The sequence below is a fragment of the Oncorhynchus tshawytscha genome, linkage group LG23 (genome assembly GCF_018296145.1).
Source record: "Oncorhynchus tshawytscha isolate Ot180627B linkage group LG23, Otsh_v2.0, whole genome shotgun sequence".
NCBI lineage: Eukaryota > Metazoa > Chordata > Actinopteri > Salmoniformes > Salmonidae > Oncorhynchus > Oncorhynchus tshawytscha.
Window position 1 is genome coordinate 11961622 of NC_056451.1, and position 21604 is coordinate 11983225.

The 21604-nt window shown below is 40.7% G+C and overlaps 1 protein-coding gene and 2 long non-coding RNA genes across 5 annotated transcripts; 1 reads left to right on the plus strand and 2 right to left on the minus strand.

Annotated features, from left to right (window-relative positions):
• Positions 1 to 209: 209 nt before the first annotated feature.
• LOC112222963 lies at positions 210 to 5452 on the plus strand. Of its 3 annotated transcripts, XR_002949214.2 has the most exons (6): positions 215 to 526; positions 4397 to 4499; positions 4633 to 4644; positions 4876 to 4988; positions 5158 to 5183; positions 5349 to 5452. It is a non-coding gene; the product is annotated as an uncharacterized LOC112222963 (long non-coding RNA). The 3 variants fall into 3 exon arrangements; XR_002949212.2 differs by having other exon boundaries at positions 210 to 526; positions 4633 to 4988; XR_002949213.2 differs by lacking the exon at positions 4633 to 4644 and having other exon boundaries at positions 348 to 526.
• A 2438-nt stretch (positions 5453 to 7890) lies between these two features.
• Positions 7891 to 10912, minus strand: LOC112222962. The gene is made up of 5 exons (XR_002949209.2): positions 10809 to 10912; positions 10422 to 10727; positions 9947 to 10119; positions 8704 to 8831; positions 7891 to 8445 (listed from the first exon to the last, which is right to left on the minus strand). It is a non-coding gene; the product is annotated as an uncharacterized LOC112222962 (long non-coding RNA).
• A 3149-nt stretch (positions 10913 to 14061) lies between these two features.
• LOC112222625 (C-type lectin domain family 9 member A-like) lies at positions 14062 to 18263 on the minus strand. Its single transcript, XM_042304603.1, has 6 exons — positions 16433 to 18263; positions 15977 to 16084; positions 15588 to 15890; positions 15069 to 15229; positions 14642 to 14763; positions 14062 to 14538 (listed from the first exon to the last, which is right to left on the minus strand). Exons 1-6 carry the CDS (start codon positions 16620 to 16622, stop codon positions 14397 to 14399), a joined length of 1026 nt encoding a protein of 341 aa, XP_042160537.1. The 5' UTR covers positions 16623 to 18263; the 3' UTR covers positions 14062 to 14396.
• Between the last annotated feature and the right edge of the window lie 3341 nt (positions 18264 to 21604).

Below are 21604 nucleotides of genomic sequence, written 5' to 3' on the forward strand. Positions count from 1 at the left end.
CTTTCGACAGGTACTGTATGCTTCAGTCAGATTGGAGTTTTTGCATTTATAGCAATGATTTTCAACTGTACTGCAGGGATGGACTGTAAGTTGCAGAAAAGTTGTGGTGGATGCTACAGAGAGATATTTGGGTGTATGAGACTTAACGTCAGAAGAGTTACAGGGTGTATTGAGTGGTGGTGACCTGTCCTTTCAGGCTGTTGGCCTGAGGTAGCCTAGATAGATTTAAATAGTGGAGTAGGGTGGTGAATGTAGGGTTAAAATGGTAGGGTATTTGGTGATTTGTTTTTATTTTGAATTTACAAGCAAAGTATAAGGGAGTTATACTCCAGTCTCGTAGGTGGCGGTAATGGAACATTTATTGGATGCCAACTGCCGTTAAACCTCGTCGAAGAAGAACAAGAAGTTTAGTATTTTCCGGTGTCGTGTCAGCGTGCTGAATTTATCTCGTGGTTTCAATGGAACTGTGAAAACGTTTGTATTTATCTCTTTTGAACAACGATGTGAGTCTAGATAACCAGACGAGGTAAAAGTAATTAGTTCCATTACTCCGGTCGTTGTTTATGATTTCATTTCCAGCCCTTATTAGCACAGTAACGTTAATGACTTGCATTCAAGTGTAAATGTTCTCTTAAAACTACCTAGCTAACGTTACTATTGTTAGATTACGTTAGCTAAACCCAAACTGAACTTTGACTGAGTAGTATTTTTTATTTTTTTGCAGACTTCCAAACGGGAATTTGTATATTATATTTGAGAAAATAGTTGAACAGTAATGCACAAAGAATACACTATCTAATTAATACATAAATGTTGACACCTGAGACTGAAGACCTGCCAAATGCAGTGTAATATAGCTAACATGTTAATTTCTTTGGAAGTAAATGGCAGAAACTGTTAAGGAAAAGAGCCGTGGACTGAAGTTTGCAGAGCAACAACTACTGTTTCAGTATGATATGTTGGATAAAGGAATAAAGACAGACACCAATGTCAAGTTCAACAGACTTGTTTGTGCATTGTACAAATCCCTACACATGGAGTCCGGGGAACAGTCCGGCTAGTCGAATACCTATCAACTAGACTCGGTAACAACTACTGCGTCGTGGCTGGGAACAAGATAACGTTAATGTTAGATTTTCAGAAATGTATTTAGTAACAGTATAGTCAATTAATGATAGACAATCTGTTAGCTAATGAACATCGATTACGTGCAGGAGTTTCTCAAATCAAAGTTTATTTGTCACGTGCGCCGAATACAACCTTACAGTGAAATGCTTACTTACAGTGCAATTTCTAAGTTAAAAAAGGTATTAGGTGAACAATAGGTAAGTAAAGAAATAAAAACAACAGTGAAAATAACAGTAGCAATGATAATATATCAAGTGTAACGTTATACATATGTCAGCTTGTAAATTACATTAGTAGGCAGGGCGATTTTGGTGATTTTATGGTATATCATCAAAATAAATCCATCACAACACGTTTTTGGACTCATTCAGCAGTTTTTTTTAACCAGATTTAAGTACAATACCATTGGAATGTAATGTTGAAAGTTAAATTTATATTCCTAAAACTTGTGTTAAATGATGCTGGCACTGCTTCCTTTCCACAAGCCATTTGGATAAATAGCCCAATGTCAAAACAGTTTTAACATGTCCAAATCAATACCCAATATGCAGAAACAGTGTATCTTGAAAACCTAAACATAAAATGTACTATCATACATGTGCAACAATTAGTAATCATATTACTTGCATTTTTCTATGCACCAAAAACCCTGTTTTGACTGGTGGCAATAAATCACTGATATCGATTAGGGGAGAAAATCGGGTACGCCCTGTTGAAACTAAAAACACTGGAGATATTTTTACATCACCTGTAGAAGACAGTGGGCTACATTGGGGTGATGCATTTTGATTTGAGGGTTGCCTAAACAGAAAAAGAAACCCAACACATTTGTCAATCACTCATATCGAAAATCACATGGAATAATGTGTACATCACTGAGGACAATTTGTAGGAGACTGCTAGCTACATTTGTTGAACAGGGGGGGTAAACAAGTGTTGAACAGGGGGCAAACGTTTGGAGTGTAGCGCTGTTTAAACTAACACTATTCAAAGGCCACACAGAATCTTGGAATAACCTGTATATGGTTGGTTAGATGAGAACTTGTAGAAGGCTGATATCTATATTTTGGAATGTCTGACGTTGATTTCCCGAAGCTGCATCACAAAAAAGGGAACAAACCACTTTCTGTTAACCCAAATGTTGTGATTTGTTTAAGTTATCACGACACATAGGATATCAACAGTGACGACAGTTGGCTGATATTTAAGTGATAGTTTGATTGTCAAATCCATTGGTGTGGCTAGAAACTTTTACAGAGAGACTGACCCAAATTTTTCGTGCCATTTAATTAACGCCGCGTTCTGCGCATCCCAGCACGTGTGTACAAAACGTGAGTACAAAACCAAATATATTGATCAGTTTTAAGTAATCAATCTTATGTCATCGTGATGACTATATTCTTTTATACTAACATCACCAATCTGAGGTAAAAGGATATGTAATTCCACTAAATAAACTCAGCAAAAAAAGAGAAGTCCCTTTTTCAGGACCCTTGTCTTTCAAAGATGATTTGTAAAAATCCAAATAACTTCACAGATCTTCATTGGAAAGGGTTTAAACATGGTTTCCCATGCTTGTTCAATGAACCATAAACAATTAATGAACATGCACCTTTGGAACGGTCATTAATTAAGACCCAAACAGCTTATAGACGGTAGGCAATTAAGGTCACAGTTATGAAAACTTAGGACACTAAAGAGGCCTTTCTACTGACTCTGGAAAAACACCAAAAGAAAGATGCCCAGGGTCCCTGCTCATCTGCATGAACGTGCCTTAGGCATGCTGCAAGGAGGCATGAGGACTGCAGATGTGGGCAGGGCAATAAATTGCAATGTCCGTACTGTGAGAAGCCTAAGACAGCGCTACAGGGAGACAGGACGGACAGCTGATCGTCCTCGCAGTGGCAGACCACGTGTAACAACACCTGCACAGGATCGGTACATCCGAACATCACACCTGCGGGACAGGTACAGGATGGCAACAACAACTGCCCGAGTTACACCAGGAATGCACAATCCCTTTATCAGTGCTCAGACTGTCCACAATAGGCTGAGAGAGGCTGGACTGAGGGCTTGTAGGCCTGTTGTAAGGCAGGTCCTCACCAGACATCACTGGCAACAACGTCGCCTATGGGCGCAAACCCACCGTTGCTGGACCAGACAGGACTGGCGAAAATTGCTCTTCACTGACGAGTTGTGGTTTTGTCTCTTCGGGGGTGGTGATCGGATTCACATTTATCGTCAAAGGAATGAGCGTTACAATTTGGAGGTGGAGGGTCCTTCGTGGTCTGGGGCAGATGGTGTGTCAGCATCATTGGACTGAGCTTGTCGTCATTGTAGGCAATCTCAATGCTGTGCGTTAAAGGGAAAGATGTCATCCTCCCTCATGTGGTACCCTTCCTGCAGGCTCATCCTGACATGACCCTTCAGCATGACAATGCCACCAGCCATACTACTCGTTCTGTACGTGATTTCCTGCAAGACAGGAATGTTAGTGTTCTGCCATGGCCAGCGAAGAGCCCGGATCTCAATCCCATTGAGCACGTCTGGGACCTGTTGGACCGGATGGGAGGGTGAGGGCTAGAGCCCCCCCCAGAAATGTCCGGGAACTTGCAGGTGACTTGGTGGAAGAGTGGGGTAACATCTCACAGCAAGACCTGGCAAATCTGGTGCAGTCCACGAGGAGGAGATTCACTGCAGTACTTAATGCAGCTGGTGGCCACACCAGATACTGACTGTTACTTTTGATTTTAACCCCCCTTCTGTTCAGGGACACATTATTCAATTTCTGTGGAACTTGTTCAGTTTGTCTCAGTTGTTGAATCTTGTTATGTTCATACAAATATTTACACATGTTAAGTTTACTCAAAATGAACGCAGTTGACAGAGGACTTTTCTTTTTTTTGCCGAGTTTATCATGGGTTGAAAATGCAAGCTTGTAAGGTATTAACAAAATGTCCACATTAGGGAAATGAGCGCAATATTCAATATGGCAAAATAATGAAACATGTCTATTTAAGATGATTGTGTCAAACTATTGCAACAATGACATCTCTTTCTCACTAATTTAATGATTTAGTGTTAAAAAAATGCTCTCAAACAATTACACCGGGCGTTCTAGAGTAAAGCCTCTGTCTGTGCAGTAGACGGAATGTTTGCTGTCCCTACTAGTAGTAGTTGCCAGTTGTATCTAATTCTGTGTTATGAATGGTAACTAGGTCTAATGTTCTTAGTCTACCACTAATAGAAGACCCCTCACTGTTCACAGATAAAGGTCTTGGTCGGCAGAAGAATTGTATGTGATGCTATCATAGTGAATGTGGCAAGGGAGGGGTGGGACATCTTCTAGACTGGAAGTGGAATTTGGAGAGGTAAGTCCTCAGAAGGGGTGTGTGAAATGAAAGAGTATTTTACCACACACACACACACACACACACACACACACACACACACACACACACACTTACATTGGGCCTAGGCTACATCTCCACCTTTCTGTTGTAGAATGGTGTGCAGGTGAGGAAGTTGGTTGAGGAGGAAGAGGAAGGAATGATTTCCAACCAGCAGCCAATGAAAGCCATGCTGGGAAGAGAAACTTTATGGATGCTTTGTGAAGCTACAGATAAACAAATCTAACTGGAATACACTTCCATATCTGTGCCAATGAGCTCTCTTGATTAGTACAGAAATATACTGCACTTAGGCTAATGATATGGACTGGAACGGTTGTATTTATCTTCCTCCTAGTCTGCCACCCTCCTGGCAGGACTGGAGCAGCCAGAGTAGAAGTCTTCCAGTACAGATGACGGCAGCAGCTCTGACGATGAGGACCAGAGACTGGAACTCTCCAGCACCACCAAGTAAGAACCTCACTGCCCAATACCATCCACCACCATACAGGGATTAATATAAGTTTGAAGGTTATTTGTTTTCATATCAATGTGAAGATTAACGACAGTGGGTTTATGTACTCACAGGTTTAAATAATAAATGTTATTTCCCTCTCCCTTTGACGCTGACCTGGTGAAGGCTTGTGGAGGACGCACCGCTCACAAGTAAGTATTTTGCTTGTCACCAATAAGTTTGTAATAAACCATAAACAAATCACATGAATGTGTATTCTATCTTGGTGCATGCTGTTAGTGAAGGGCTTGAACCTGGTCTTGCATGTCTTAATAAGGAAGCTAAACATTGTTTGTCCCTATTCCTGTTCGCCACAGAGGAGCCAGATATGGCCTTACCATGAGTGCCAAGCTAGCCAGACTGGAGCAGCAGGAGCAAGAGTTCATGGCAAAGTATGGCAAGAAAAACCAACTAACGGCTGCAACACCAGATAGCGTCACCACCATTACCCAGCCAGCTGCCCAGATCCCAGAGGATGAACTGACGGATGAGACCCGGGGGGGGGGGAATCACAGAGGATACCCGTGAGAATGTGGCTGAAGAGAATGCTGATTCTGCTGTTGTCTCCAGAAGTACCAACATGGAAATAAATGGAAGTTCAAAGGAGAACACGAGAGGTGGCAGTGGTTCCTGTAGAGGAAGAACTATTATCTTCTGTGGAAGATAATACAGCAGACAACGCTCAGACAACGCTCAGCCAACCAAGATGAAACGTTCAAAACAGAGGAAGGTGTTGGAAGAGGGCGAGAGCTGTCATCTAAATGGAGAGGTGTGAAACTGCTGTTATTTCTATAGGGACTTAAGCCGGAGGCGGCTGTGAAGAGGCTTCAGAGGGAGAAGGTGCCACTCAGCAACAGACTGAATCAGACACTACTACCAAGAAGAAGTCCTCCAAGAACAGAGGTGGCTATGGTGGCTGGGGAGATGGAACACTCTGGTAGAGAAACCAACCAACCGGAACCTGGTGGACTCCCCTCCAAAAGAGAAAAAGAAACGGGATGGAGCAATAGAGGAAGTGAGAACGGTGTAGGAGGAACCTAAAATAAAAGGTAAAAAGAAAAAATGCAAAGAGGACAAGCAGACAGTAGAGGACAGGTTGCATGATGTATCGGACTCCATACCTCTAAAAAATAGAAGAAAGCTAAACAACAGGAACCAGATTGATGAGGACTAGTTGGAGAGGAAACGGGTCAGGGATTTGGGTCAGCGCTCTAATACGTCTCAAAGACACATGAAACCATCTAATGAAATTACGTATATTTCTAATTACCGCTCAATGGCCATTATTGCAACACCATGCAAAAAGGATGTTTTGTTTCTTGTCAACATATTTATTTGTATGGAAAAATTCAGCTACAGACTGTATAAGAAAATATATACACTGCTCAAAAAATAAAGGGAACACTAAAATAACACATCCTAGATCTGAATGAATGAAATATTCTTATTAAATACTTTTTGCTTTACATAGTTGAATGGCTGACAACAAAATCACACAAAAACTATCAATGGAAATCAAATTTATCAACCCATGGAGGTCTGGATTTGGAGTCACACTCAAAATTAAAGTGGAAAACCACACTACAGGCAGATCCAACTTTGATGTAATGTCCTTAAAACAAGTCAAAATGAGGCTCAGTATTGTGTGTGGCCTCCACGTGCCTGTATGACCTCCCTACAACGCCTGGGCATGCTCCTGATGAGGTGGCGGATGGTCCCCTGAGGGATCTCCTCCCAGACCTAGACTAAAGCATCCGCCAACTCCTGGACAGTCTGTGGTGCAACGTGGCATTGGTGGATGGAGCGAGACATGATGTCCCAGATGTGCTCAATTGGATTCAGGTCTGGGGAACGGGCGGGCCAGTCCATAGCATCAATGCCTTCCTCTTGCAGGAACTGCTGACACACTCCAGCCACATGAGGTCTAGCATTGTCTTGCATTAGGAGGAACCCAGGGCCAACCGCACCAGCATATGGTCTCACAAGGGGTCTGAGGATCTCATCTCGGTACCTAATGGCAGTCAGGCTACCTCTGGCAAGCACATGGAGGGCTGTGCGGCCCCCCAAAGAAATGCCACCCCACACCATGACTGACCCACCGCCAAAACGGTCATGCTGGAGGATGTTGCAGGCAGCAGAACGTTCTCCACGGCGTCTCCATACTGTCACGTCTGTCACGTGCTCAGTGTGAACCTGCTTTCATCTGTGAAGGGCGCCAGTGGCGAATTTGCCAATCTTGGTGTTCTCTGGCAAATGCCAAACGTCCTGCACGGTGTTGGGCTGTAAGCGCAACCCCCACCTGTGGACGTCAGGCCCTCATACCACCTTCATGGAGTCTGTTTCTGACCGTTTGAGCAGATACATGCACATTTGTGGCCTGCTGGAGGTCATTTTGCAGGGCTCTGGCAGTGCTCCTCCTTGCACAAAGGCGGAGGTAGCGGTCCTGCTGCTGGGTTGTTGGCCTCCTCCACGTCTCCTGATGCACTGGCCTGTCTCCTGGTAGCGCCTCCATGCTCTGGACACTACGCTGACAGACACCGCAACCCTTCTTGCCACAGCTCGCATTGATGTGCCATCCTGGATGAGCTGCACTAACTGAGCCACTTGTGTGGGTTGTAGACTCAGTCTCATGCTACCACTAGAGTGAAAGCACCGCCAGCATTCACAAGTGACCAAAACATCAGCCAGGAAGCATAGGAACTGAGAAGTGGTCTGTGGTTATCACCTGCAGAACCACTCCTTTATTGGAGGTGTCTTGCTAATTGCTTATAATTTCCACCTGTTGTCTATTCCATTTGCACAACAGCATGTGAAATTTATTGTCAATCAGTGTTGCTTCCTAAGTGGACAGTTTGATTTCACAGAAGTATGATTGACTTGGGGTTACATTGTGTTGTTTAAGTGTTCCCTTTATTTTTTTGAGCAGTGTATTTTAGCGTCAACTGGTGTTTTTATACTTGTCTAGTGGTCTTGTATTAATATTCTCAACATGGCTGTTTTAAACAATGTGATATCAACATCAGATATGAGGTTGCTACATATGAGCACAGTAATGCATTTTCTTTGCTCAATTAACTTTCCTAACTACTCTGAGGTACATTTACATGAAGTGACGATTAAAGCTGCTGATTTAGAGTGTTGCATCGCTATAAAACTGCTTTTTTTTATATATTAAAAAACGGAACCTAAAAGCCCTACACAAGTGTTCTATTTAAAAATGGTTATACACTGCTATACAATAGCTTTTTTGACTGTGAACGTGGCTCAATTTATCCTGACCATATTAATGCTTTACTCTCACAGATCCATCGGTTTCTCTGGCCACATGATGCAGCATTCCAATTAGCCAAAGGTTCATTGTTTGGGTTAGTTAAAGCACAATCGCGACCCCATACAGGTTGATTCTTCCAAAACCTGTGAAAAGAAATCCTACAATGAATGAAAAAACATAACCCCCAAAAATAATGATTTAAGGCTGGATTCAATCTGTATCGTGGAAGAGCCACGTTAAGATTTAAAGGTAATGGTTTCCAATTGGGCCGGCATGCAGCGTTGACCATGAATGCAGTCTGCGAACGTGGGAACATTGATTTAAAATTTTGCGATACCAATTGAATCCAGCCCTTAGTGAAGAATTGTTTCAGGCATCATGCTTCTTTGGAATGTCCTTACCCATCAGTCAGATTCTGATTACGTCCATCAACCCAAAGCCATTGACCGTCTTCTGCTATGTCAGTCAGGCCGATCCAGTACCCATGATCTTCATCATAGTAGGCTTGAGTGTTGTTGAGAATGAATTCCTGAATACGAAATTAAGGAAACCACAAGTAGATAAAAATAATTATAGGATACATTTAACAGTAATCCACAGTTTTGTGAGGCAGTGTGACCGTGTCTAAACGTTATGGATAAATGTACCTTATCTGGTGCAAATGAAAGATAATACAGTATGAAAGTACTTTCTGTTGTCAGTCCCCTGCTTTTTTGAATGGGCTTCAAGCTTATATAATTAAATACACTGAGTGCACATTAGGAACACGTGCTCTTTCCATGACAGACTGACCAGGTGAAAAGCTATGATCCCTTATTGATGTCACTTGTTAAATCCACTTTAATCATTGTAGTTGAAGGTGAGTAGACAGGTTAAAGAAGGATTTTAGGCCTAGAGACATGGACCGTGTGTGCCATTCAGAGGGTGAATGGGCAAGATTTTCTGAAGTGCCTTTGAATGGGGTATGGTGGTAGGTGCCAGGTGTACCAGTTTGAGTGTGTCAAGAACTGCAAGGCTACTGTTTTTTTTAATACTCAACAGTTTCTTGTGTTTATCAAAAATAGTCCACCACCCCAAGGACATCCAGCCAACTTGACACAACTGTGGGAAGAATTGTCCACATGGGTCTGAATCCCTGTTGAACGCTTTCGAACACCTTGTAGAGTCCTTGTAGAGTCCCTGACAAATAAGAGGCTGTTCTGAGGGCAAAATGGGGTGCAACTTAATATTTGGAAGGTGTTCCTAATGTTTTGTACACTCAGTGTATTGCATATATATTACATATATATACACAATTCTATTCATATTCATGTTGATTAGCTCATAGCCGATTCCTTTTATCAAAATATTTGATGCTCAAGAAGTACGACACATTGCCAAAAGTTAGAAAAGTCTTATTTGAAGCCCATTCTTAGCCTACAAAACGAGACAACAGGAAGTACCACTTTCATACTGTATAACAAGGAGCACAGTTGTAGCAGTGTTAATGAACTTCATGTTATGAGGGTGTTTCCATGAACATTCAGTAGCTATATATCACATTTTAATATGGTTCCTATTCCTACTTTTTGTACATTTGCTTGAGCAACCCTTTAAAGGCTGTGTGAATCTCCCTTAAAGCATTTACCTGTAGTAGTGTCCTACCTGTTCCTCTTGACTGCCTATGTCAACCAAATCGGCATTGTTGTTTTTGCAGTGCTGTCTGCTTCCTTGCCAGGTCCTCCAAAGGTGACCGAAGGGGACTTTAATGTGCAGAAACAGGTAACAACTGGATTGGAACAGCACCCAGCCAACTTGACAAGGTTTGCATGCTCTATCTGTGCAACATGAAACATGCAAAGTAATATAATAATATTAATATATACCATTTAGCAGATGCTTTTGTCCAAAGCGACTTAGTCATGCGTGCATACATTTGTTCTACGAGTGGTCCTGGGAATCAAACCCACTATCCTGGCATTGCCATGCTCTATCAACTGGGCAACAGAGGACCACTACGACCAGCTACATAGTGTTTTTGACATTTAAAGTAACAAAGTATCACTGACACATTCTAGACCATCAGCATATGAAACAATTCAAATGAATGAGGAAATATTAACAAGGATGGAAACTTTACCTTTGGTGTTGGCATCTTCATATGGGCAGTAGTTATCAACTGGGAAATTCTTCAACTGAAATATGACCCCAAGAGTCCAGTTGAGCCCATCCCGGTCTCTTGACAAGTTCATCCTCTCTGCCTTCAATTGCTGGTTTTCAGTAGACACTTTGATGTAATCGCTCTGCAAAATGTGATTGGCTACACTCAGCTTGCAGTAGAGATTCATTAGGTCCTGATTGGCTGCCAGTAGGGATATATGCTCATCTGTTAGCTGCTCCAGTTCCCTCACCAAATTTGTGTTGTGCTCTGAGAGGGCAGTGCTGACTGTGGAGAGAAGGACATGTTTACTCAACCTGCACCTCTCCAAATTCCATATTATTATGTCTTTATGATGCACATACTCACAGTAGACACAGAGAGGTAAAATGGTTGACACCAACAGGACACAAAGAACCCCCAAACACAATGCCACTCCTCCAAAGGTTTGAGAGTGGGGAGCAGGGCCCTCCTCCACTAGGAATAGCAAAGATAGGAGTGCATTATAGCTACATTTTAATATACTTCATTAGTGAATCTGACAGTATGCTATTATTTGAAGGAGTCAAATAATTGAACAATAAGTGGTGGATATTGAGCTCTTATTTAACACATGCTGTGGCAGGACCCGGTTGACTGGGTGCACCTTGCCTTTACTTCAATATATGGCATATGTTCTTTCTTTTCCTCTTTTATTTCATGGGAGAGGGAGATTATTCATTACATTTTACAGAGAGGTACTTGATTAAACCTTAATTTACAATTAATTTGGCATCAATGTTCTCCAACACAGAATTGGTAAAACATTCAAATAATCTGGAATAAATAGCTGCCATAACTGGCTTGCTTGCTTTAAGCATCCATCAATTTGAACATTTAAAAACATGGCAATTTAAGTAAAACCGTTTTATTGCTAGGTCTGGCAGTGAGAATTAGCTGAATTGGTAGAAATGCACTATAAGAGAGTAAGATAGATGAAGAGAGAAAGAATGCTAAGACTCACCTTTTGGTGAAGACATTTTTTAATTTTTTAAAACCACTGTAGAGTAATGCAGCTCTTCTGGCATCCTTCAGATACAAATAAAACCATAACCAACATTGTCTGAAATACATGTGCGACTACTGTTAAAAAGCATTCCTTACTCCAGGACTTTTCAACAGGTGACTATCAGGAAAATAAAGAAAAATAGCTCTCTGTCTGCATTGATCTGTTTCATTTAAAGCAAACAGGCTTATGTTTCGTCATTGGACGCCTTCATAAGCGCCTTTTCTTTATTTTTCAGTTTATTTAAAGGTATTTATTTACCTGTTGAAGTGTCCTGGGATGAGGAAGGCTTTTTGGGATTCCCTTTTTTGTTCAAGCTGGTCTGAAGCGTGATTCGATACGCTTTATTTCTACAAGTGCGACTACTGTTGTTATCCCCAATAGGATCTGTATAAGTACTTCTGGGTTGACTCGTCTGCATTAATTACTCACAGATAATCTCCACCCAGCCGGCTCTCTGTCACTGTAGCAATTGAGCCTGGCGATGAGGTTACTTCACAGACAGACATTTCACTGTACAGATTCACACATCTGACTCAAAAGGGGAATGTATGTTTACGTGTCATGATGGTAACATTGCTGTGTGGTACTCAATATGGAAAGCTCTATAGCTGTGGGAAACAGAAATACGATTGTCTTTCATTCCTCTCTTGTTTTAGGGTGAACATATCTCTGAAGACTTGCCATACCCTCCAGTCACTGATTGATTCTTAAAAAATAAGTAGATCGAGCCACATTGACTGGTTACAAGTTCAAGGAAATTCCCTGACTTGCTAAGATGTCAAAAAATGTATCAGTTTTCCAATTTGTCTGCAATAGATATTAAGTAATTTCCCATATGAATGCAGTAGATCTTCAGTACACTATTGAGCCAACCCTAGGAGGTTGAATGGAAGCGGGGTTGCTACTGTACAATATGGATGTGGGGCTGTTGCAATGTTGAATACTGTCACCAGAGGGTAGTACTGAGGTCAAAATGGATCTGAGAAAATAGCTACGCCATTTGTTTATTCCAAATAAACATGGACACTACTATGCTCATATCTAGCAACCTTTTATCTGATGTAGCATTGTTCAAAACATCCAGGTTGAGAATATTAACAATACAGGACCACCATACAAGAAGCGGTATATAAACACCAGTTGATGCACACAATTCTTTCTAATATCCATTCCACTATGAAGTAGATTGTTGACAGGAAACAAAGCATCCTTTTTTCATGGTTTTGCAATAATGTCAGATTCAAATATACTGTGTTTCATATGGTGGTTTCATGTGTCTGAGATGAAGTGAACATTGGAGCTCTGACCACAAGCTCCTAAATGCCTGACTTATTTGCCTCTCCAACAATCTTAGGCAAGTCCTCATCAATCTTGTTCCATTTTATTTATTTTTTAGAGGTATGGACTCATGTTACCTGTCCTCTACTGTCTGCTTGTCCTCTTTGCATTTTTTGTTTTTACCTTTTATTTTAGGTTCCTCCTCCACGGTTCTCCCTTCATCTCTCTCTCCTCTTGCTGCATCCAATTTCTTTTTCGGAGGAGAGTCCACCGCAGTTTCTGATTGGTTGGTTTCTCTACATTAGAACACACTATCTCCGCTGAATCTTCTTGGTTCTTGGACGACTTCTTATTTTTGATATTCGTGTCTGAGTCAGTCACTTGGAGAAATTCATGATTTGATTGACAATACTGTTTTGTAGAAGACCGTCTCTGCATATACATTTGCAATTATTTAATTAAATATGGACAATGGTTTTTAGTTTATCTGATAAAGATTGAGACTATTTTGTGTAAAAAAATGTAGTAATCTTATCAAATTCATCTTATTGGATAATTGATGGGCTGAATAAAGGATTGGAGCCCGTCTTTTGCTCAATGAGCTTTCCTTACTACTCTCTGATGTGACACATTTGCATGATGCTTAAAGAGGAATCAATTTTGGACTTAAATGAATGATATGTACCCATTGATTCTTAAAGAATAACTTATAAATGCCTCATGAGCTTCGTTCAACTGTGATTCTCCATCAGAACCAAAAATATAAGCATGTTTGTCATCAAAATACATGGAAACAAACACTACATAGCCTCATAGCACGGTTAAAACTATAATGTTGATATCATGGATGGTCAGGCATTGCATCCATGGCTCCTTCTATGAATTTGACAGTGGTAACATTTCTCCAGCCATATCCCTCAGCCTTTCTTTTTTACCAAAACAGGGGTGGGGATGTACTTTGTTACGGTTTCAACTCCTGATTGCTGCTTTAAATAAAGATTTAATCAAGTGTCTAAAGCTGCTGATTTAGAAGTATTGTATAGTTTATAAAACAGTGATTTCATTAACTTAACTTCCATTCCATCTATTAAACTTGTACTTCATATACTAAGTAAGATCTTTCAAAATCAAAAGAAGACAATCTTGGAAGACAAGTCCTGCTTTGCTTTGTAAACTGAATATGATATGATTTCTGATCTATGAAAAGGCCAAAACAAATGTTATTCTAAAACACTACGAACATAATACAGTAAGACAATAGAAGAACATACATTTATTGTCAAAGTGAAATGATTGACATTAAAGAAAATATGCCTGATTTATAATGAAAGGTCAAAACGGAACATTTTTTAACTTCTCTATAGCTACATTACTACAGATCCTTGATTCAAAACATACAAACAGAACCAGATTGGGGTCAATTCAAATTGAAGTCAGCTAATGAAGGTTTTCCGTTGTAAATTTTAAATTAAAATCACTTCCTGAATTGAGTGAATTCGAATTGACCACAACAGACAGATGCAGGGGTCCTTAAATTAGAAGAATAAAACTCAATGTAATTCTCAAGTGGAGATGCAATAATATATGAGTTCAGTATGTGAGAATACCTCTTAAAAGAGTGTCCCTGCAACTTAATCTGACCATGGTAAGGCTCTACTCTCACAGATCCAACGGTTCTGCATGCTACATGATTCAGCATTCCAATTAGCCAAAGGCGCATTATTTGGGACAGTTAACACGCAATTACCCCCCCCAGTTTGTCTCTTCCAAAACCTGTGAAAAGAGAACACCGCCATGAATGAAAAGAAATGACTGAGTCAAATAATGATTTAATAATGCGTCTTTGTTGTATTTACATTGAATGAAAGGTCCTTACCCATCAGTCTGGTGACTTCCATTAACCCAGAGCCATTGGTTGACATTAGCTATGTCAGTCAAACCGATCCAGTATCCATGATGAATATCAAAGTAGTATTGAGTGTGGTTATGAATGAATTCCTGAATGTGAAATGAATGAAACCACAAGTAAAAACATTTTTATATGGTAATCCACAGTTTCAGGAGAGAGTGTCTAAACGTTATGAATAAATGTATCTAATCAGGTCCAAATGAGCGAGAATAACAAAAGGCATAACAGGTAGCAGCAGTATAATGACCTTTGTGCTTTTGTTTTTCAGTAACAACTGGTTTACCTTGAGCTCATATCTACATTATAATATAGTTCCCATTTCACTTTTTGGAGATCCACTTTAAATGTGAAATGAATCTGTCCCTCAAAACTCTAGTCTGTAGCATTGTCCCACCTGTTCCGTTTGACTTCCTATGACAAGCAGATCAGAATTATTTTTTTTGCAATTCTCTCTGCTTTGTTCCCAGGTCTTCCAGGGACTGGAATGGTATAAAATCTGGTAACAACTAGATTGGAACAACATCCACCCACTTCGACAAGGGTTACACTTTCTCTCTGCAACAATGAAGAATTACAGGTAATAATTATTAGTTGGTAATTATTAGGTAATTGTACTACATACGTGTTATCAATATTACAGAGTAAGATAGAAAGTGTAAAGTTTGTCTTTAGTGTACACTAAGGGTGTCAAACTCATTCCGTGGAGGGCCGAGTGTCTTCAGGTTTTAGTTTTGTCCTTCTATTAAGACCTAGACAACCAGGTGAGGGGAGTTCCTTACTAATTAGTGACCTTAAATCATCAATCAAGTACAAGGGTGGAGCGAAAACCTGCAGACACTTGGCCCTCCGTGGGAGGAGTTTGACACGTGGTGTACACTATGATGAAAACAAGGCCAACAGGAAGGGGGCTTACTTCCTACCTCATCCTTTGGTGAACAATACTGATTGACTGGAAATTTTTCAAACTGATATATGTACTTAAGATTCCAGTTCAGTCTATCCCTCTCTCTTGACAATGCTTCTTTCTCAGCCGCTAAACGTTGGTTTGCAGTGCTTACTTTGCTATAATCACACCGCAAAATGTGATTGGCTGTACTCAGATTGCTGTTGAGGTTCGTAAGGTCCTGATTGGCCGCCAGTAGGAATGCACGCACATCTGTTAGTTGCTCCAGTTCCCTCACCAACTTTGTGTTGTGCTCTGACAGGGCAGTGCTGACTATGGAGAGAGAAGGACATGTTTACTCTATGATGTCATCCTGCACCACTCCACAATCCATATTATGTTATGATCCACATACTCACAGTACACATAGAGGCCTATAATGGCTGAAACCAAGAGGACACAAAGAACACCCAAACACACTGCCACTCCTCGAAAGGGTTGAGAGTGGAGAGCAGGCCTCTCATCCACTAGGAATAGCAAAAATAAGATTAATGTTATTATAGCCAACTTGTTAGCATAAGTGTATACATTTAATGGTAAGCGTTATTCCATAATTTGTTGAAATCTAATAATTGAACAGTAAATGGTAGATAATTTGAGGAAATATATCTACATTTAGCTTTTTACTATTTCTTATTTTATTCAAGCGGATAAGGTACTTGCATAGGCAGTGACATAATTCCTCTATGCCAAATTGCCGTTCAGACGATGTTAAAGCGAAACATTTTTTAATTGTTGGAGGCAACCCAGATATCTAGAGAGACTAATTGCACAATAATGCAGATCTTCCGCAGTTCGGTATCTCTCAAATGTACCTGCTGTGGCAGGTTTCCGTTGAGTGACTGCAATTCCCTTAACTTCAGCATATCCTGTTTCTTCCTCTTTTTTCTCTGTGGAGAAGAGAAAGGGGACACATACATATTCAATAGTATTAACCCATTTGTTCCTACATTTTCCCAGACATGCCCCATACCCTAATATTGAAACAATCAAGTACTGATACATCCATATCCTACCCTTAAATGTTCCTATTTGTTACTCATAGACCCCAGTTTCTTTGTCAAAACTCCTCATCCCTGTTGCTTTCCTATTCTTCAAAGTAGCCACCCTTTGCCTTGATGACAGTTTTGCACACTCTTGTCATTCTCTCAACCAGCTTCATGAGGTAGTCACCTGGGTCCAGATTCACAAAATCGTCTTAAGAAAAAATGTATTATTGACTTAAAGAAAGTTAAGCAAAGTTGCTATTCCTCAAAAAGGTTATTGGAAAGGTTATTGCACTATTTCTTATGTTTCTCCTTAAGCAAAAAGTGTACAAGAAATTAGATTCTTGAAAATAAAGTTATTGGATTTGTTCTTAATTCCATGATAGCTAAACCCTTGTCTTAAACGAATAAGCAATTGAACATGTTTAATCCACTCAAACGTCAAATTAAAGTTTCAGTGTTGATTATTTTAAACCAAAGTACATATTTTAGAACAGTAATCTCAGTAGGAAATATGCTAACATGATTGCCATTGCTAGCTAGATAGCTAGCTAAATTGGTTGCCTAGCACCAGACATCAGACCAAACATGAGAAGATTCGTAAGAAGATATATGAGGAGTTTGAAAATCATTAAAGGGAAATGGAAACACTATGATTAAGAATGCCATCTAACTGTAATTGTAAATCACCATATTGGCATTGTTGCGTCACTGGCAGGAGAGAGCATTTTGGAATTCCCCAAAATGTCTGAATTTACAGAGTAGCTCCAAGTCTGAGAATGAGTTTATTACAGAGAATGACATAATTGTTAGTTAGGGAGCCAATAAACCTACTGAAGCCGTTCATGTTTGAGCCGATCGTTGCCCCAGATCAAAGAGTTTCTTCTCGTAGCAGTAACAACACAGATATGCCGCCTGAAACACCTCAGCTAGAGGGCAAACACAAACTGGTGTGAGTGGGGATGCTGCCAGGTAATGGCTAGAGTAGGAGTGTGTGTGTTGTAGAGAGATGGTAGCGATACAGCACAATATCCCAGCGGATGGTGGCTGTATTATGCAGTCAGAAGTTCCTGTCAGTCTGTCTGGAATGTATTTATTGGACGTGTCACTAATCCATATGAAGGACTTCCTGGCAGAAGAGGTTACTCGACCAGTCAGCAGCTGATATGCCAGTTAAATTATTGGTCAAATTTAGCTTGATTATACATTGCTTAAGGTTAATATCAGTAGTGGGTAGGTGTTCAGTATTTTATAATGATGTTTATCATCAGCTCTGTTTGCCAAGTTGGTAACACATTTACATTTAGATTAGACGACAGGAGTTCGAATCGCAGACAGCATCATGATTCATGAAATCTCATTCTCTAACCAATAATGGGGCGTGCTCATTGTAAATACATTGTGATTTAGTTTCGGTATCAGACTAACATTTCTTATAATTTTGTTTGCAGAGCATACAGGTTGGCTTATCTCCAGTTCACCCTATCGGCACAAGGGAGAATTGAACGAGGTGTATGGCGTCTCATCCCTGCGTGTGCCGTTTCCTCCAAAACACCATGCCCAAACCGGACACGCACAAATTGATTTGGTCCCACACACCAAACGCAATCACAACACACAGGTTGAAATATCTAAACAAACTCTGAACCAATTATCTTAATTTGGGGGCAGGTTGAAAAGCATTAAACATTCATGGCAATTTAGCTAGCTAGCTTGCAGTTGCTAGTTGTGTTGTGACAAGGTAGGGGTGGTATACAGAAGATAGCCCAATTTGGTAAAAGACCAAGTCCATATTATGGCAAGAATAGCTCAAATAGGCAAAGAGAAACGACAGGCCATCAAGAGCCAGAGTTCATTAGCATTACCAGCCTCAGACATCGGCATTTAACTGCACCTCAGATTGCAGCCCAAATAAAATGCTTCACAGAGTTCAAGTAACAGACACATCTCAACATCAACTGTTCAGAGGAGAATACGTGAATCAGGCCTTCATGGTCAAATTGCTGCAAAGAAACCACTTCTAAAGGACATCAATAAGAAGAAGAGACTTGCTTGGGCCCAAAGAAATTAGCAATGGACATTAGACCGGTGGAAATCTGTCCTTTGGTCAGATTAGTCCAAATTTGAGATTTTTGGTTCCAACTGCCGTGGCTTTGTGAGAGACAGAGTAGGTGAACAGATGATCTCCGCATGTGTGGTTCCCATCGTGAAGTATGGAGGAGGTGTGATGGTGCTTTGCTGGTGACACTGTCTGTGACTTATTTAGAATTCAAGGCACAATTAACCAGCATGGCTACCACAGCATTCTGCAACGATACGCCATCCCATATGGTTTGCGCTTAAGTGGGACAATAATACATTTTTCAATAGGACAATGACCCAAAACACACCTCCAGGCTGTGGAAGGACTATTTTTTTAAATGTTTAATTTGACCTTTATTTTACTAGGCAAGTCAGTTAAGAACAAATTCTTATTTTCAATGACGGCCTAGGAACAGTGGGTTAACTGCCTGTTCAGGGGCAGAACAACAGATTTGTACCTTGTCAGCTCTGGGATTAGAACTTGCAACCTTTCGGTTACTAGTCCAACACTCTAACCACTAGGCTACCCTGCCGCCCCCATTTCATCAAGGAGAGTGGAGGAGTGCTGCATCAGATGACCTGGCCTCCACAATCACCTGACCTCAACCCAATTGAGATGGTTTGGGGACCTCAGAGTGAAGGAAAAGCAGCCAACAAGTGCCCAGCATATGTGGGAACTCCTTCAATACTGTTGGAAAAGCATTCCTCATGAATCTGGTTAAGAGAATGACAAGAGTGTACAAAGCTGTCATCAAGGCAAAGGGTGGCTACTTTGAATAATATTAGGTATGAAATATATTTGGATTTGTTTAATACTTTTTTGGTTACTACGTGATTCCATATGTGTTATTTCATAGTTTTGATGTCTTCACTATTATGCTGCAATGTAGAAAATAGTAAAAAATATCAAATAAAATAAATTGAATGAGTATGTGTGTCCAAACTTTTGACTGGTACTGTATTTTATAAATTAGAGACTCTGTATTAATTAATTTACCTCGAGTATCATGGATTCAATGTATTGTCCACAAGTGTGTGGACACATCTCATTCCAAAGTCATGGGTATTAATATGGAGTTGCTCCCACTTTTGCTGTAATAACAGCCTCTACTATTCTGAGAAGGCTTTAAACTAGATGTTGGAACATTGCTGCGGTGACTTACTTCCATTCAGCCACAAGAGCATGAGTGAGGTTGGGCACTGATGTTGGGCGATTAGGCCTGGCTCTCAGTCGGCATCCCAATTAATTCCAAAGGTGTTCGATGAGTTGAGGTCAGGGCTCTGTGCAGGCCAGTCAAGTTCTTCCACACCGATCTCGACAAACCATTTCTGTATGGACCTTGCTTTGTGCATGGGGGCATTGTCATGCTAAAACAGGAAAGGACCTTCCCTAAAAGGTTGCCACAAAGTTGGAAGCACAGAATCATCTAAAATGTCATTGTATGCTGTAGTGTTAAGATTTCCCTTCACTGGAACTAAGGGGCCTAATCTGAACCATGAAAAACAGCCCCAGACCATTATTCCTCCTCCACCAAACTTTACAGTCGGCACTATGCATTGGGGCAGGTAGTGTTCTCCTGGCATCCGCCAAACCCAGAATCATCCATCGGACCGCCAGATGGGGAAGCGTGATTCATCACTCCAGAGAACGAGTTTCCACTGCTCAAGAGTCCAATAGCAGTGAGCTTTACACCACTGCAGCCTACACTTGGCATTGCACATGGTGATCTTAGGCTTGTGTGCGCTGCTCGGCCATGGAAACCCATTTCATGAAGCTCCTGACGAACAGTTCTTGTGCTGACATTGCTTCCAGAGGCAATTTGGAACTCAGTAGTGAGTGTTGCAACTGAGAACAGGCGATATTTACGCGGTATGCACTTCATCACTAGGTGGTTCTGTTCTGTGAGCTGTTGTTGCTCCTCATTGTTTCCACTTCACAATAACAGGACTTAATTGACCGGGGCAGCTCTAGCAGGACAGACATTTGTTGGTAAGGTGGAAACATTGATTAGAAATACAACTTTAACTTCTCCAGAGCCTGTAAAGTACAAAAAATATATTCTTGCTATTGTGACCCATGAGATTACCTGGGTTAAGAATTTAATTTGTACTTGATTAAAACATAATGTCAGAGTAGAAAAACATGAACGTGATTCAGCATACTGTAGCAGCCATATCTGGCTCACTTGATTTATGGACCCTTTACTTGGAATATTCACAAACAACTGTGATTGTTATAGTCTTCAGTCTGGAATTGACATTTTTTGAAACTGAAAGAAATTAAATAAAAGTGAGTGACATTGATGAAGAGATGAGAAAGAAAGGCCAAGACTCACCTTCCAGCAAAAAAAATATGGGATTCTTGAAAACCACTGTAGAATAAAGCAGCTCTTCTGACATCCTTTAGTTGTCAACAGTGTGTTTCTTAGAGATACAAGTACAGAGAAACCTTACCCAGTATTGATCTATACGAGTGGTGATGGCTCCAATTAGGACCTGTATTAGTACTTCTGCTTAGACTCTGGTATGCATTACTCATGTCAGACAACAATTTCACCTGACTGAGAAGAGGAAGTCATGTTGACGTACCATTGTCAATTCACCTGTACTCAATATGAAAAACTGTATGGAAACAATAGGCAGACAACTGTGCATGGAAAACAGAAGTAGTTTTGTACATAGTGTATCTCATTCTATGCTCACTTGTTTTAGCATGAGGACACCTCTGAAGACATGCCATACCCTCCTGTCAGTGGTTGCTTGAGAAGTTTGAGAAGTTGGCCAATTCACATTGTGGTTGACTGGCTTACAAGTTAAAGGGAATACCCTGGCTTGCTAAGACTTCAGAACATGTCGTAATGTGTTTCTCATTTGTCTGTAATTCATTTCCCATATGTCTGCAATAGATCTTCAGGACAC